The 17,275-nt window shown below is 46.9% G+C and overlaps 2 protein-coding genes, 1 long non-coding RNA gene and 1 pseudogene across 3 annotated transcripts in view; all 4 read right to left on the minus strand.

Annotated features, from left to right (window-relative positions):
- Positions 1 to 17,275, minus strand: part of LOC142804260 (uncharacterized) — a 376,481-nt gene that overhangs the window by 12,859 nt on the left and 346,347 nt on the right. The window lies entirely within an intron of this gene.
- LOC119168085 (uncharacterized) lies at positions 1,773 to 15,734 on the minus strand. The gene is made up of 2 exons (XM_075891006.1): positions 14,685 to 15,734; positions 1,773 to 1,931 (listed from the first exon to the last, which is right to left on the minus strand). Exons 1-2 carry the CDS (start codon positions 15,304 to 15,306, stop codon positions 1,879 to 1,881), a joined length of 675 nt encoding a protein of 224 aa, XP_075747121.1. The 5' UTR covers positions 15,307 to 15,734; the 3' UTR covers positions 1,773 to 1,878.
- LOC142802680 (uncharacterized) lies at positions 11,100 to 12,131 on the minus strand (the record flags this gene model as incomplete). The annotated part of the gene is made up of 1 exon (XM_075887649.1): positions 11,100 to 12,131. A coding segment is annotated over one exon (1,032 nt), but the record flags the coding sequence as incomplete, so codon positions are not given.
- LOC142802681 (uncharacterized) lies at positions 12,131 to 14,412 on the minus strand (annotated as a pseudogene).

Consider the following 17,275-nt stretch of genomic DNA (forward strand, 5'->3'; position numbering starts at 1 on the left):
ACAGTAAGAAACACCGGTCCATCACTGCGTGCCTAACGCCTCGTCCCCAGGTTGATCTCCTGCGCAACGCCGCGATAAGAGCCAGCGTCAACGGCGCTGCCTGTGTAAGCGTTAGCGCCCGCTGCTTCACACGTATGCATGGTTCCCTTTAGTGGGAGAGAGCAATTTTTCTTCCACCATCAGTTTGTCTATCGGCGCAGATCCCAGACTGCGCAGCTCGTAAGCAGGAGCCGTACATTAGGAATAAGCCCTGCATGCCTTACCAAATGCATCGCGTACCACGAGATTTTAAATATTTATTCCCCATCTGCAGCAGTTAACCTAAACAGCACTGCGCGCGCAATCAAAGCCACGCCACGTCAATCTATCTATATAACTCGGTGACAGCTAAGACATCATGTGCAAAGATGGCACGTGGCTAAGTTACTCAAGGACTCATGCAAATTCAACTTGCGATCAACCAGCTATAGTTCCCAAAGTGAGCAATCAAAGAAATGTAACAGCTATTATCACATCAGGTATTGCCTCTCACTCACACAATAGCCTGCCAAATGTGAGCAGCTTTAATACTCCAACAGGTGCGTACGATGAATAAGGCATATATCCTTTGATTGCTGCACATCATTTACTTATAGGCTTTACCGCAATGCTTTCGCAATGCAGTGAAGCTTAATCATCTTTTGGTAATTGTCTTTTTGTCTGTTTGAAAAGGACTCGCCAAGATGCATATTTGGCCTGAGCAGTCGCAAATGTTTATATTTGTTTGATGCACAAGTGGCCTGTGCATGCGTTCATTTCGTATCATGTAATGCTCATCTGCACACGCTGGCTTTAAGGCAGTGCTTTCGCGATGCAGTGAAGCTTAATCATCTTTTGGTAATTGTCTTTTTGTCTCCCTGAAACGGACGTGCCAAGATGCATATTTGGCCTGAGCAGTCGCAAATGCTTATATTTGTTTGATGCACTAGTGGCCTGTGCATGCGTTCATTTCGTATCATGTAATGCTCTTCTGCTCACGCTGGCTTTACGGCAGTGCTTTCGCGATGCAGTGAAGCTTGATCATCTTTTGGTAATTGTCTTTTTGTCTGTTTGAAAAGGACTCGCCAAGATGCATATTTGGCCTGAGCAGTCGCAAATGCTTATATTTGTTTGATGCACAAGTGGCCTGTGCATGCGTTCATTTCGTATCATGTAATGCTCTTCTGCTCACGCTGGCTTTACCGCAGTGCTTTCACAAGGCAGTGAAGCTTGACCATACTTGCTTTTACGTGTATTGCGACTTGTCAAAGTTTGTAATAGCTCAACTGTTGACGCTAGAAGTGATGCATTCTATGTGAAAGTTTTGTACTTAACTTCGGGGATTCATGTTTTCATAAAGTTTTCACAATATATCAGTAAGGTCGAGTTGGATAATATGCATTCTTGGGAAACGCCCACGAACACGACGGAGACACGAGATTAGAAACACTCAGTACTTCGCCTTTGTCTTGTGCCTCCGTCGTTTTCACGTTCATTTTCGAAATATCTATCAAAATGCTGACAACGCTGTTTCACTGCCAGCAACCTTTGGCGTGCAAGAAAGGGAGCTAAATTTTCTCTCAGCCTGTAAACCAAGCAATCGCGGCTACTTGATGTGCGATAAATAAAATACCAAAATTAAGAATGACCAGCTGATATTGATAACAGGTGCTCATAGCAGCACTTTTTTGCTGTGCACTTGAGTTCCTGTCTTATGTAATGTTATGGCCCGTGAGTACACAATGACACTACTACAACCAAGAAAAATTTAACTAACATTTATTTGTAAAATAACTGCTACAAAATAGAATTTTGATCCCCTTCTTAGTAGTTGCAAAATTTAGCTGGAAGAAGACAGCATCATCCAACTTCCTGACGACTTGACAACAGGGTGAGTCCACAATGTACTGGACCTGTACAAGATGAAGAAAACAGACGAAAAAAACAACAGATAAATCAAAGAGTTTAAAAAATGGCACCTGAAACTTTCAACTTGCCCACCACAGCAGTGAAAAGACTCCTGTTGTCATATGTATTTTCTGCCTGTTGGTTCACGGGCACAAGTGCCAGTCTTGTTTATTAATAGAAGCTGCTTAGCATTACTTCATTGCAAGACTTCTCTCTATCCGCCACCCGAGAACGCGCTCTGTAGCGGTCAGGCTTCGCCTAGAGACTTGTGGCAGTGTGACGTTAATGTGGGCAATGTATACACAGACTTTGGTTGCTTAATTTGTAGCAAACTCATTGTGAGCAAATTTCATAGTTGAATTGATAAAATATTTGAATGTAATATAACACTAAAATGCTGAGGCTTTAGAACATTACAAACTCAGCCTGCCTACATTAACAATCCTAGTGCCACAGGCATGCAAGAACTGCTTGCATAATCATGAATCAACTAAACCATTTTGATATATTGACAGGTTTTCAAAAATGACTATTTTTGAAACATTGATATTCATATTTTTCTCCTAAAGGGCAAGTTACTGTTGCTGAAAAAAAAAAGCAAATCATATACAAGATCTGATATTTTTTTTTGCAGTTTACAGCTGCACATGGTAAAAGGCTGCATGCATGAGTGTTTGTTGTGTGCCATTCATGGTATTATTTTCGAAATCCTTTTTCAGTTGACATTTAGTGATCAGCCTATAAATTTTCTTGTTTTTTATTTTTCATTCCGTTCATTAGATATGAATATATTTTAGTTCAGGAAAATTTGCTCAACGAAGGGAAGTTTTTCTACTTTTGGCAAAAAAACAAAGCAAGAACTAGTTCTAGAACTTTTATGAAAGAGACAGGTTTGAGGTTTGACGTGATGAGAAGTCAATAAAGAAGGAATGCCACAGAAAAGATTGCCTCAACAAAGGAATTTGGTTCGTCGGGGTAACATACATTTGGCAATGTTTTTATGTACTTGTAGTTAACGCTCCACCACTAGCTTACAACAAGAAAGAAAAATAAGGTGGTGCATGCAGAAAGTTAACTCATCACATAACGTGAAAATTTGACCCAGAACAAGAGAAGGAACAAAGACGAATGCTCACCTCCAACAAGATTTATCTTGAAGAGCAAACATATATACTCTTGAAATGCAAAAAATAGACAAATCATTCAAAAAGCCCACAACTGCCATGCACGAAAACCTTACATCCTCAGGAAAGACAATTCGTTTTGACAAATCTCTAGAGAAAGAGTGAGAGAAAGTACTGATGCAGTTCAGCTCTAGTCAACAAATCTTTTTTGCCACGACAATTTCTCTTGTAGTTTTTTTTCCCCCAATGATAATGGTGTCACACAAAAGTGGTTTGGAGCCACACCTGCTGCAGTGCAAGGCCAAGAAACGATTGCGACCATTCTTGAGGTTACAAGGGTGTTCATTGCAGCACGTGTGGCTGCAAAATGATTTTGCGGGACATCATTATTGCTGGAAGAAAAAACAACAAATAAAATGACAAGAGAAATTATCGAGGCAAAGAGGATTTGTAGACTAAAGCTGAACTGCATCAGCACTCTGTCTCGGGCTTTGTCAAATTGTCTTTTTTGAAAATGTAAGATATTTGCGCATGGCAGTTGTGGGCGTCTTGAATGATTTGCCTGATTTTTACATTTCAGGAGTATATATGTGTTTGCTCTTCAAGATAAATCTTCTTGGAAGTGAGCACTAGTGTTTGTTCCTTCTCTTGTCCTGGGTCAAATTTTTGTACTATGTGATCCATTATGCATTACCAACATGCCTAACTTCATACTTTCGATCCCTGAAGTCAGTCCTTAAAGGGCCACTCACCAAGTCCCATAACAAACTGTGGAAGTTGTGTATCTAACGGAGAGCATTATACCACAAAAAGTTTTTCAATCGGTTCATTACGAGCTGAGAAAACAGTTTCTTCTTTTTTTAACAGCAGGAAACAAGGATGAAAGGAGGCAAGCTCAAAACCCTTGCCACTCTCCCGTGTAGCCTTCACAAGCCAAATCTCTTTCCTACCCTCTCCAGCATCCGACCAAGAGGTCACGTGCACATGACGTGCTCAAACAAGCCCAACCCTCGAGCGCGCGAGCGGTGTTGTTTTGTTGACCAGCATTGTATTGTGTCTACTGCCTGTTTTTGCGACATTGTTTGGAAACGCTGGCTTTGATGTGGTTGAAAAGATGAGCATAATGAGTGCTCGAATGCGCAGGACCATTAATTTCTTTTCCAGGACAGGAGTCTGCTTGATGCAGTAACCGCGGAGACACAAACGCATGCGAAACGCCAGCACATTAGCTCGGCATCCCGTTGCAATTCACGGGGAAAAAAATGAAAAAGACAAACACATTCTCCTATTGCGTCTCAATATGTATCCCAAGTTTTATTAATCTCTTCAAGCAACAAATTGCATTACGCATGTCACGTTAAATAATTTCCGCCATGTCACGTGCCACTGTTGGCAGCGTCAGAGCACAATCGTATACATAGAGGACCAACGTCACTGCACTGCTGTGTATGTAGGGCGATTCATACGTGCACATCATAACCTCCTTTTCTGGGGGCGCGACCCAAAAAAAAGGGAAAGAAGCGTTCGTTTTGAAATTTGACCCATTTCCGCGTCGCATAGAGTTGCAATGTTTGGCAGACGTGACCATAAACTCCCGATGTACGCATAGCACTTGTCAGCTTAAAATCGCCAAACCCGGTGAGTGGCCCTTTAAAGAAAAGCAAAAATTAGAGGAGGAGACATGAAGAATGCTTAGAAATTTTGCCATATGTCTACACCAAAATGGAATGCTATTATTAATTAGAAGAATGTATCTTTTCCTTGGCAACCAGCAAACATGACTGAGAACACACGAATACTTTTTTGTCCAAGTTAGCTGCTAAAGAGCCGAGACAAGCTCCGTGAAATCCTCTTGAACAACTTGCACAAGTAATGTCCAATACTACCCCACTATATTGTGGTTGCCGGCAGACACAATGTAACTTGTAAATACTATCTCTTGGCTGTACGGGAGCAGCCATGGAGTTTATGAGGGGAAAGTCTTCGATCATACCATTCTGTATGCATTGCAGCAAATGTTTGCGTAGCATAACTTGGTTAAGGTTCAAAGTTTCTGGTTTTCTGCCTGACGCTATATTGCCACGTACCATTCCCCAAGCTTTTGTTATCGTCCCAAAACACCACATGATTCTCAGCGCAAACCGCGCCTGCAGTTTTCGAGAGGGTTCCGGACTGTAGTAGATCATTTCGATAAGATCACGCCCACTGTGCGAATGGTACAGATTGTTCTGGAACGTACGCCGCCGCCAGCGGTAGCGCTAGAACATTCGACGGCGGGAGTATAAATTCCGACGCGCTTCGCCGCTTGTCAGTTGTTGTTGATCGAAGGCCGACGCTCCGTTCGCCGCTATCAGTCCGAGACTGCTATCTGTGCGAGACTGCTGCAGTAATTGGACTTTCCGTTTACCGGGCACAGGTTCGCCCAAATAAACAGTTAAATCCCAACACGAAGTCTCCTGTCTTCGGCCACGTCACGACCCCGTGACATCTGGTGGAGGTGCTGCTTCGTTCATGTACCGCACGCCCCCGTCAAGCCGTGAACCCAGCCCACGTCGCGGAGAAGACACCGACGCCAACCAGGAGCAGCGAACAAGCCGCCGACAGCAAGGGCTACCACCGGAGTACGGGCTTCTACACGACAAGGCGCGGAAGACCAAGGCCATGACCGCGACTGCAGGGACAATGACAACCGCAGCGTCCCAGCCCACGATGGTCATGCATCAACCCAGGGAACCACCAATTTTTCATGGGTCATCGTTCGAAGACCCGGAGTCCTGGTTAGAAACATACGACCGTGTGGCCGCCCTCAATCACTGGGACAACGAAGAAAAGCTCCGGCGTGTGTACTTCTACCTGGAAGACACCGCAAGGACCTGGCTAGAGAATCGTGAGTCCACGCTCCGAACGTGGGATGTCTTCTGCGGCGCATTTCTGCAAACGTTCGCGAGCGTCGCTCGCAAAGAAAGGGCCGCTGCTCAACTAGAGACCCGGGTTCAGCTACCGAATGAGAAGGTTGGAATTTTCACAGAGGAGATGACCCGCCTATTTCGTCACGCTGACCCAGACATGCCTGAGGAGAAGAAAGTTCGTTTCCTCATGCGAGGGGTCAAACAGGAGCTCTTCGCTGCACTAATGAGGAATCCACCGAACACCGTCCAAGAATTTGTATCCGAGGCGACCACCATCGAAAAAACCCTTGACATGCGCACCAGACAGTATAATCGTCGCCTGACTCCAGAATGCGCTGCTGCTCAAACCAGTGACTCCGAAAACCTGCGTGAAAGGATCCGAGCGATCGTGCGGGAAGAGCTGCGCAAACTGTTGCCTTCGGCGCAACCTCAAGTGGATTCGATCGCCGACATTGTGCGAGAAGAAGTCCGGCAATCACTTCGAATTCCCCATACACCGCTGCCCGAGCCAGAAACTATGAGCTACGCCGCTGCAGTGCGCCACAACGCTCCTCCCCGTCCACGCCAAAACGCCGCCCCGTCGCACTTCCGTCGCCAGACACCACCGCCGCCACCACCCCCACCAACGACCTACCGCTCACTAGCAGCCCAGCGCAGTGCGCCGAGGAAAACCGACGTTTGGCGCACCCCTGACCACCGCCCACTGTGCTACCACTGCGGCGAAGCCGGGCACACTTACCGCCGTTGCCAGTACCGACAGATGGGACTGCGTGGCTTCGCCGTCGATGCACCACGTCCGCAGCCAGGAGAACGACCACGTGACATAGCCGACTACCTGACAGGATCTCGGTGGACACCACGAAGCCCTTCGCGTTCGCCGTCGCCCAGCCGCCGCACGCCACCGCACCACCGACAGTACTCTGGCCCAACGCGGGGCCGGTCTCCTAGCCCGTATCCGGGAAACTAAGGGCAGCAACCGGTGGAGGTGCGGTTGCTGTGCGACGAACTACCGAAGATCCTCCGACGACGACGACGCCGCGACGGAGCTTTCCGAACGCAACGCCAACCAGGCAAAGCCCTGACGGTGAAAGCTCACTTACTGAAGGTGGCCTGACGACGCAACATGGAAGCAGCGGAACAAGCCGACGCAGCCGTGACCCGACGCCACGCCCTAACTGTAATGCGAGACGGCGAACTAGCGACCTCGACGTTCTTACCGATGGCCACAGTGTGACCGCTCTCGTCGATACTGGAGCCGACTATTCTGTCATCAGTGGGTCGTTCGCCGCGAAGTTAAAGAAAGTAAGGACAGCTTGGAAAGGCCCTGAAATCCGCACAGCCGGAGGTCATCTCGTAACGCCTGCAGGAATCTGCACAGCGAGAGTCACCATTAATGGCCGTATTTATCCTACAGACTTCATAGTCCTACAGCGTTGCTCGAGAGATGTCATCCTTGGCATGGACTTCTTATGCCTCCATGGTGCTGTCATCAACCTAAAAACAAAGTCGATAACGTTATCCACAGAAGAAGCACTACCGCCGCGCACGCCGTCAGGACACCATGCCTTGAATGTGCTGGAAGAACAAGTCACCATTCCGCCTCGCTCAAGCGTCATTATTTCAGTCAGCGCTCCTGAATCACCCGACTTCAAAGGCGTTGTTGAAGGCAGTCAGCATCTGTTGGTCACCCGAAATATTTGCGTCGCAAGAGGAATTGCAGAGCTGAGGGGAGGCAAAGCAACGGTTATGCTCACGAATTTCAGCAATGAGTACAAACATGTGAACAAAGGAACAACAGTCGCATACATCGAAGAAATTGTCGAAGCCACCAGTGCTTTCACCCTCGCCGATTCTGCGGAACCTGCTCAGAGGAACCAAGCCCCTCCCATAGCTTTCGACGTCAATCACAGACTTCCGAACGATAAGCAAGAACAGCTCAAGGCCCTGCTCCTGCAATACGAAGATTGCTTTTCGTCGTCATCGAAAATTCGGCAGACCCCAATCACGAAACATCGCATAATAACCGAAGAAAATGCCAGACCACTCCGTCAGAGTCCGTACAGGGTTTCGACGCGATAACGTGAGGCCATGAAGAGACAAGTTGATGAAATGCTGCGGGATGACATTATCCAGCCGTCCAAGAGCCCATGGGCATCCCCCGTGGTGTTAGTGAAGAAAAAAGATGGGACCCTACGTTTCTGCGTCGATTATCGCCGCCTGAACAAAATCACAAGAAAGGACGTGTATCCTCTCCCACGTATAGACGACGCACTTGATCGGCTCCATAACGCCAAGTACTTTTCGTCAATGGACCTCAAGACTGGCTATTGGCAAATCGAAGTCGACGAAAGAGACCGAGAGAAGACGGCGTTTATAACACCGGACGGCCTCTTCGAGTTTAAGGTGATGCCCTTCGGCCTTTGCTCAGCACCTGCAACTTTTCAACGCGTTATGGATACAGTACTGGCAGGATTGAAGTGGCAGACTTGCCTTGTGTACTTGGACGACGTCGTCGTGTTTTCCTCGAATTTCGACGAGCATCTTCGGCGCCTTGAAGCTGTACTTCAAGCCATCAAGACTTCCGGACTCACACTGAAGCCAGAAAAGTGCAGATTTGCGTATGAAGAGCTCTTGTTTCTGGGGCACGTTATCAGCAAGTCTGGAGTTCGTCCTGATCCACGGAAAACAGCCGCCATCGCCGACTTCCCGCCGCCCACTGACAAGAAAGCCGTGCGCCGATTTCTGGGCCTGTGCGCCTATTATAGGCGGTTCGTGAAAAACTTCGCCCGCATCGCCGATCCTCTCACTAACCTTACCAAGGCCGACGTGGAGTTCAAGTGGGAAACGCCACAGGAACACGCTTTCCAGGAGCTTAAACATCGCCTCCAGACGCCTCCGTTACATGCCCATTTCGACGAATTCGCCGAGACAGAAATACATACTGACGCAAGCAGCGTAGGTCTTGGCGCCGTTCTTGTGCAGAGGGCTGACGGACTTGAAAGGGTTATTAGTTACGCCAGCCGATCGCTATCCAAAGCAGAAGCAAATTATTCCACAACAGAAAAGGAGTGCCTCGCCATCATCTGGGCTACGTCGAAATTTCGCCCATACCTCTACGGCAGGCCCTTCAAAGTTGTGAGCGACCACCACGCCTTGTGTTGGCTAGCCACTTTGAAGGACCCTTCAGGTCGCCTCGCACGATGGAGCCTGAGACTTCAAGAATATGACATTACTGTCATTTACAAGTCCGGCAAAAAACACTCCGACGCCGACTGTCTCTCTCGTGCGCCTGTCGACCAACCGCTACCCGACGACCCGGATGACGACTACTTCTTGGGAACGATCACTACCGACGACTTCGCTGAACGACAGCGGGCCGACCCGGAACTTAAGGCCCTAATAGAATACCTCGAAGGCAGGACCGCCGAAGTCCCGAAGGTATTCAAGCGCGCACTTGCGTCGTTTTTTCTACGAAACGGTCTTCTACAAAAGAAAAACTTTTCACCGCTTCGGGCTAAGTACCTCCTTGTGGTGCCTTCAGCTCTGCGACCAGAACTCCTACAGGCCCTGCACGACGATCCGACGGCAGGGCACCTCGGTGTTTCTCGCACGCTCGCGAGGATACAAGAAAGGTACTACTGGCCGCGTGTTACCACCGACGTCACTCGTTATGTGAGGACATGCCGGGACTGTCAGCGATGCAAGACACCGCCGACAAGGCCAGCGGGACTTCTGCAGCCAATAGATCCACCTTGCCGACCTTTCCAGCAGATTGGTATGGACCTACTGGGGCCGTTCCCGACGTCGGCTTTCGGAAACAAGTGGATCGTGGTAGCTACCGACTACCTCACCCGCTACGCCGAGACAAAAGCCCTGCCAAAAGGCTGTGCATCCGAGGTAGCTAAGTTCTTCGTCGAAAATATCGTCCTACGTCACGGCGCCCCGGAGGTCCTTATCACCGACAGAGGAACGGCATTCACTGCCGACTTAACTCAAGCGATCTTGGCATACAGCCAAACAAATCACCGCCGGACGACAGCGTACCACCCACAGACCAACGGCCTCACCGAGCGGCTTAACAAGACGATCGCCGACATGCTGTCAATGTACGTCGATGTCGAACACAAGACGTGGGACGCCATTCTTCCGTATGTGACCTTCGCATACAACACAGCGGTGCAGGAGACGACGCAGATATCTCCATACAAATTGGTCTACGGAAGGAGCCCGACAACGACGCTCGATGCCATGTTACCCAACGCCACCGACGAAGAAAACCTCGATGTGAGCGAGTACCTTCAACGCGCTGAAGAAGCCCGACAACTTGCGCGTCTCCGTATCAAGAATCAACAGATGACCGACAGCCACCGTTACAACCTTCGACGACGCTTCGTGGAATACCAGCCCGGTGAACGTGTTTGGGTGTGGACGCCGATACGCCGACGTGGACTAAGTGAAAAGCTTCTGCGACGGTACTTCGGACCGTACAGGGTGGTTCGACGTCTCGGCCAACTTGATTACGAGGTTGTCCCCGACGGCATCACGAACTCTCAACGACGCCGATCGCGACCTGAAGTCGTCCATGTCGCACGCCTGAAGCCGTTTCATGCGCGTTAACAAACTGAAACAGTGTTTTTTAAGTGTTATTGTTGTATTGTAATTTATTCATTGTACTTTCTTGCATTATTATTGTACCTTCATCTTTAGTTAAAGCATCGAGACGATGCCTTTTTCAGAGGGGGGCAATGCCACGTACCATTCCCCAAGCTTTTGTTATCGTCCCAAAACACCACACGATTCTCAGCGCAAACCGCGCCTGCAGTTTTCGAGAGGGTTCCGGACTGTAGTAGATCATTTCGATAAGATCACGCCCACTGTGCGAATGGTACAGATTGTTCTGGAACGTACGCCGCCGCCAGCGGTAGCGCTAGAACATTCGACGGCGGGAGTATAAATTCCGACGCGCTTCGCCGCTTGTCAGTTGTTGTTGATCGAAGGCCGACGCTCCGTTCGCCGCTATCAGTCCGAAACTGCTATCTGTGCGAGACTGCTGCAGTAATTGGACTTTCCGTTTACCGGGCACAGGTTCGCCCAAATAAACAGTTAAATCCCAACACGAAGTCTCCTGTCTTCGGCCACGTCACGACCCCGTGACAATATAATACATGTTGGCAATTGCAAACAAGCCACAGTCAAGTGTGTTGCACTGGTTTTGTGCCTTCATTGTTTGAATGGTTAATGTTGGCGATTGTAACTTTAGAATATGACAGATTTGCCTAACAGCGTCAGGAGGGGTATCTTGATCAATTGAATCATATATGAAGACTGTGTTTTTGTCCGCACCAACATTTGTTACTGTAAGCCAATGATTGGGGTTCTGAACATGCAAGATTTGAACGAAAGGGCCTTTGATTTGAGTGAATTGTAAACATCGGCCCAGTAAGACATCTTGAAAGCCGACACAAGTAGGATACTTTTTCTGAATTAAATACTGTGCAACATTGATTACGCTATCTGATATGGAGGTGCCCTGTACCAGAACATTTAAATCTGCATCTGAAAGAGAATACCGTTTGTAGACATTTAGCATGTCTACTTTAACAGTTGCAAGGCCTACCTTTTTTACTTGATTTGGGAAAAATTTACGCTTGACAGCTCTCACTTTTTTTGGCCACCCCCTTCTTGCTTTAACCAAAGGTACCACAAGTTTTGTACTGTTAGAATGCCCAAGATAATTTGTGGCAGTAGTTTGTGCTAACTGAGCCGGTGCAGCCTTTATGGCTGCTGAAGTTTGGTTACGAGGAAATGTGGTTAAATTTCTGAAGAAAGCCTTGCAGGACGAAAGTTTTTCCATTAACTCCTTCTCACCACAATTAGATAATACGTTAGCCATGGTTTTTGACATTTCGCAAAGACTCCTATAAGCATAAGTATACTTCTCTTGTGCAGTGTCAAACTTCACACAGGGTGGTGACTGAATGCTGCTTGTTACCACTGGTGTGGCACTAGTGGTTGTGCAGCTGTCACTCAAGAAATGATCCTTGCACCACCTGTCTGGTATGCAAGCCTTGTCGAAAAGATCTTGCTTAGTAAAGTCACGCACTGCTAAAATATGTGCACAAGGCAGAGTGTACTGGTTATAAAAAGCACATGTGCAAGAAGTCAAGCACAATTAAACACTGTACTGTGATCTTGGTGAAACTACAACATAAGAATTAGGAGTGGAAGTGACTTGATAACTTAAATTTTTAAACTTCTCATACTGCTCTAGTACTTTACTTGTAGCCTCAGAAGTGCAATTATGGGACAATTCTAGCTGAAATGGGTCATTGAAATCATTTATGTTTAGGTTCAGCTTCATTTCTTTAAGCTTAGAGAACTGTAGAAATAAAGAATCATTATCAATGTAACCTACCAATGCTTTTATTGCTTGAACCAAATGCATGCTTGAAGAGAGATAATTTTTAATCTTTTGATTGTGGCACTCAATGCGATTATTAGTAATATTACCAAATGTAGGAAGGGCTTGCCGATATGCATGTACCCACATTTCCTTACACAAGTGCCAGTTATGCATATAGTAAGAAGTGAAATCTGTGCAAGTCATAGCTTGGAGGTTAGCAAGCTTATCGATGTAGTCTTGCTCAGTGGGGGAATAAACTAAGCTTTTTAAGAGAGGAAGCAACTGATCACGTTGCTGTCTAGCTTTTTCATTAACCTTTTGCTGGGAACAATGCAACACATGCCACGTATACAAAAATATGTTAGAATTAGGAAGAGTACTGGTTAAAATGCGCAGTTCATTGAGATCTTTATCAATCATCACTACTTTGCAAGCAGACACAACAAATGGGTTGAAATATACAAACTTTGTGAACATGGGCTCAACAATTTCAGTCGTCTCATTTCGTAAGAAGGCATAACACACAGGTCTACCACGACCACGACCATCTTGAACTAATATAGAGTAAAGAATATAACCCTCAATATTCACTTTATACGTTCCATCAATAAATAGAATCGCTGGATACTTTTCCAAAATCTCACGCATGTACATTGTTTGAAGAAGTATGAATTGCAGGTTATTATTTTGATTCATTTCATAGTGAATAACCCAGTTTGGATTATTTTTTAGCAAGGTCTCTACCTTCTCTAAAACCTATTCACCATGAGCCTGCTCATTGCGGATAGGAATAGAAAATCGTTGCTTGTAATTATTAATGTCCTTTGTAGTTAACTTCTTACCAGTTTTTCGCTCGACCAAGTTTTTAAAATCCTTTGCGTCAATATTACATTTAGCTAAGTTAAAGAATTCTTCTTTTTCTCCATAATTCAGGAGCCTCTTCTGAGGATACAAATCATAATATTCTGTGGGATGGTTATGCTTAGCTTGTAGTTTAGTTATCTTGTAGTGCAGAGTAGGCGATTTACATAGGCTTACCGATACTGTCATTTCACAGCCAGTACCATTGTAAGCTTGCTTTGGTCGCTTTCCTATCCCCCTGGGCTTTATTGTGCGACCGTGAATGCAGCTATATTTAATCCTAATATACTCGAAGTCCTTATCTTCTGATGTGAATGGACTTTTATTACTCTTATTTATCATGACTACATGCCTGCCCTCCCTGCACCACTCATCAAAGCTTTTCTTAAAAGAAGAAAAGTTATCAAATGTTGCATTTAAATAAACTTTGCTACCCCCACCATATAGTGTATTTACTGGGTTATTGAGGACAGTTGGGTTGGCACCAGTGTTTATATAAATAGCCTGGGCACCAGGCTGGCAGGCCTGCTTTTGGATGTCAAAGCAGCCTCACAATACTTGTACTGCACAGCTGCAGTGCACCCAGCTTCCATAGGGTCACTAGCCTCTGTGCCAGGATCGCTCTCAATTCACATGCAATCCCGAGTCAGTGCTGGTAGATGACTTTTGCAGACAGAAACCTCGTTCACAGCGTCATTCGTGATAGATTCACAGTGAGTCGCGGAACTAACTGAGCAGTCTTTCAAATGCTTGCTAGGAACACGCTGCACCTTTTTAAAACTATCACGAATGACATTGTGCGAGACACTGGCTCGTCCTTCAGGCTTTCTACCACAGACAGCGGAAGAAGCAGACTGAATCTGTTTCTGGCTCACAACTGCTGTCATAGGTGAAGTGGACCTGATGTACTTGGCAGCTGTCACAGCAAGAACTTTGCCTTCAATGTCTGCACACAGTTTAGAGCTCTGTTCTTGCTTGTGCAGTGCCGCAGCGTTCCGCCGGCTCTTCTTTGACTGCACCAGTTTCCACTCACTGTCGCCACACTGGCGGACAGCCTGTGGCACAGCTGCTTTTCCAGCACTGGCCTCCTCTTCCCCACAGAAGAGCGCACAAGAGCACTCTCATGCTCCTGTGAGGCTCTCCTTATTTTCCTGTCACAAGTGGTGCTTGCACCTCGACTAGAGATCATTGGCTGAATAGGCCTCTTCCCAGTGTTTCCCTTGCATGGTACACTTGTGCCATGGAAAATGGGGAAAGGCAGGCTGTCCCAGGTCCACCAAGCCTTGCTTCCCTAGCAGCGAACGCGGACACCGCCAACGAGCGTAAAGCCAATACCATGAATGGTACTGGCCAGTTGGTCAGTGTCGTGTCTCTGCATTAGAGCACTGCTGGTTTTCCAGACAGGAGCTGGTGCAGCGGAAGGTCCACCTACTGCTGGAGAATATTGAACTGCATGCATACCAAGTGCTGGAAAATCGACTTCCAAGTTGATGGAAAAGTGCTCCTGCCGAGCCCACCCACTCCATGCAGATGCCTTGGACTCCTTGTAGGACTGTTGGATGTGTCTCCTCTCTAGATGGGTGGACAAGGCACAGGCCTCACGGTGCAAGAAGTCTGCCAGCACCTTGTTGCCAAGCCGGCTGGGGTGGACACCATCCCTGCTCAGGAATCCAGGCCAGCTGTCCACAAGACTATCCAGGATAGTGAAGCCCCTCTCCAGGCAAAGCTGTGCGAGTGCGGCATTCACATTCCTGTAGTGGTCATTCAAATGACAAACATCACACAACTGTTCTTCCCCTTGGCGGTACCGATTCTGCCCCCGAGGAAGAATGGCAGAAAATGCTTCATGCAACGTGGGATTGCTTTCCATGATTCCCTGAGCGAGCTGGCGATATTTGTCCATGCACATGTTCACACTGTCAACAGTGTTGTTCGTGCCAACATGTACAATGATAACATCAAAACTGGCCAGCTTGTCAGCAATCATTGAGAGCAAGTGCTCAATCCTTATTCCTCTGTGTGCGGCAACGCTAACAGACAAGCCACGGCGCGATAGGAAATACTGGTCCACGTATTTCACCATTGAGTCGCCCGCTACTAACACACGCGTTATGATGTTGCGCACACTTTCAATTCAGAATTACACCATGAAAAAAAAGAAACAAGAAAGTGAATATTTAATCTAAAACACGGCTGTCAACTACAAAATGCACTACGACACAGATACGAAGCACGTTAACACGGATGACCAAAGAAAGGGCCACGTACAGATACTGCTAAATCAGCCTATACGCGAAAAATCACAAAAATACGTATTGGGATGGATATAAACAACGTTAGTAAATATAAAATAGCAGTGAAAATGAGCGATTGAGCTTAGATGAAGATGATGTTCGAGGCTTGCGAATATGTAGCAGAACAAGGCCTGTAGACAGCTCGCAGAAGCAGCAACCAGCCGTACTCCAGCAGCAGCAGCAGCACCAAGTGCGCGTCTGCCGGGCAGCTGAGCCACGTTCCGATTCGGTAAATTCGAACAACGCGCTAAATCAGAAAAACGTATGTCGTGACAATTTTTGTGACGTCACTTTCGTGCGGAGCAGAAGCCGTCTCTGTGTGGGGATGGCTGCTGCTCCGCGCGTGCAGCAGTCTCTGCCCCCTTTTTTTTGGCAGCGTCTCCTGCGCGGCGCAGCAGCCATATCCACACAAAAGTGGCTTCTGCACCGCACAAAAGTGACGTCACTTAAAAAATTATTACCCTAAAGCTAGTTAAATGTGTAAATTATTTGTGTCTAATGCGTTAAACCTACAAATTTTTTACTAATCAGGTATTTAACGAGTCAATCAACCTATCAACCTAGGTTTATTATTTAAATACATATTACAAGTATTTTGAATACAGGGGGCGCCATGGGCGCTGCGGCTGCGAAAGGTGAACATTGTGAGATGATAGCCGCCTGCGATGTGTTAGGTGTAGAGATGTGCGCCGACTGGTCGGCGCGTCGCCACTAATAGTTTTCACCGCGCCGCCGCCGCCGACGCGAACTGATCGGCGCGCCGCCACCGCCGCCGCCGGCGTTTTTCATCGGCGCAATCGGCGCGCCATTTATGCGCCAGTACGGACTTTTCACAGATTTGTCTTCTTTTTCATCTTGATTTATAGCTTCGTTTCACATTTTATGTAGCCAGTAAAAACCAGGTTTCTTAGTTATCTTCATCCAGCTTCAGAGACCGAGAGTACCACTATGAACAGCGGAACGAGTTCGGCGGCCGCTGCATGAAATGACATATTGGACAAATTGACGAAAAATAAATGTAACAGTTACAGTAAAGCATAGACACTGCCATCTTAGGCTCAAAAGCAATTTTTACTGTTTTTTGTGTCGTAATTAGCTATGATTATGGTGATACGACGTTGAATGTAATGGCCCAGCGTTTTGATGCGTGCGAGTTCGCCATAGCACAATTCGAATATTCATACGGATGAAAAGCGGCATCATTATTAGTCCAAGATGGCAGCCTGAAATTGTGCCCGAAACAGGGCGTATATAAAGAAGAAATGAAGTGCTAGCAGTGCAGCACGAATGCAGCGCGTTAGATGAAGCGAGGAGGAGGAATAAATGAGGAAGGAAAGGGAGGTTAGGCGTTAGATGAAGAACTACACAAAACCCCGAAGGATGAAATAGAAAGGGGGAAGTTTAATGAATATTAAAAGTGTCGAAGCATAATACATGCTCGAACCTACTAAGGGTATATCAGCACCTGTCCGTGGTGTTAAAGTTGATAATTTTCGAGGATGACCATCTATATGCAGCGTCTGAACATGCTGCAGAAAATATTCACCGTCTGTTTTATTGTTTAACTTATCTGTTTGTACCGGCCTTTTAAGACATTGGATTCCCGGGATGAAGATGCCAAGGCAGTAAGATGGCAAGAGAGAGAAAGGAAGGCTGGGGGATTAACCATATCTTGGCATCCGGTTTGCCGCCTAGCACTGGGGGTTGAGAAATAGGGGCAAGAAAGGGCGTGTAGAAAGACAGAAAAGAAAACGCATG

This window comes from Rhipicephalus microplus, chromosome 3 (genome assembly GCF_043290135.1).
Source record: "Rhipicephalus microplus isolate Deutch F79 chromosome 3, USDA_Rmic, whole genome shotgun sequence".
Lineage (NCBI taxonomy): Eukaryota > Metazoa > Arthropoda > Arachnida > Ixodida > Ixodidae > Rhipicephalus > Rhipicephalus microplus.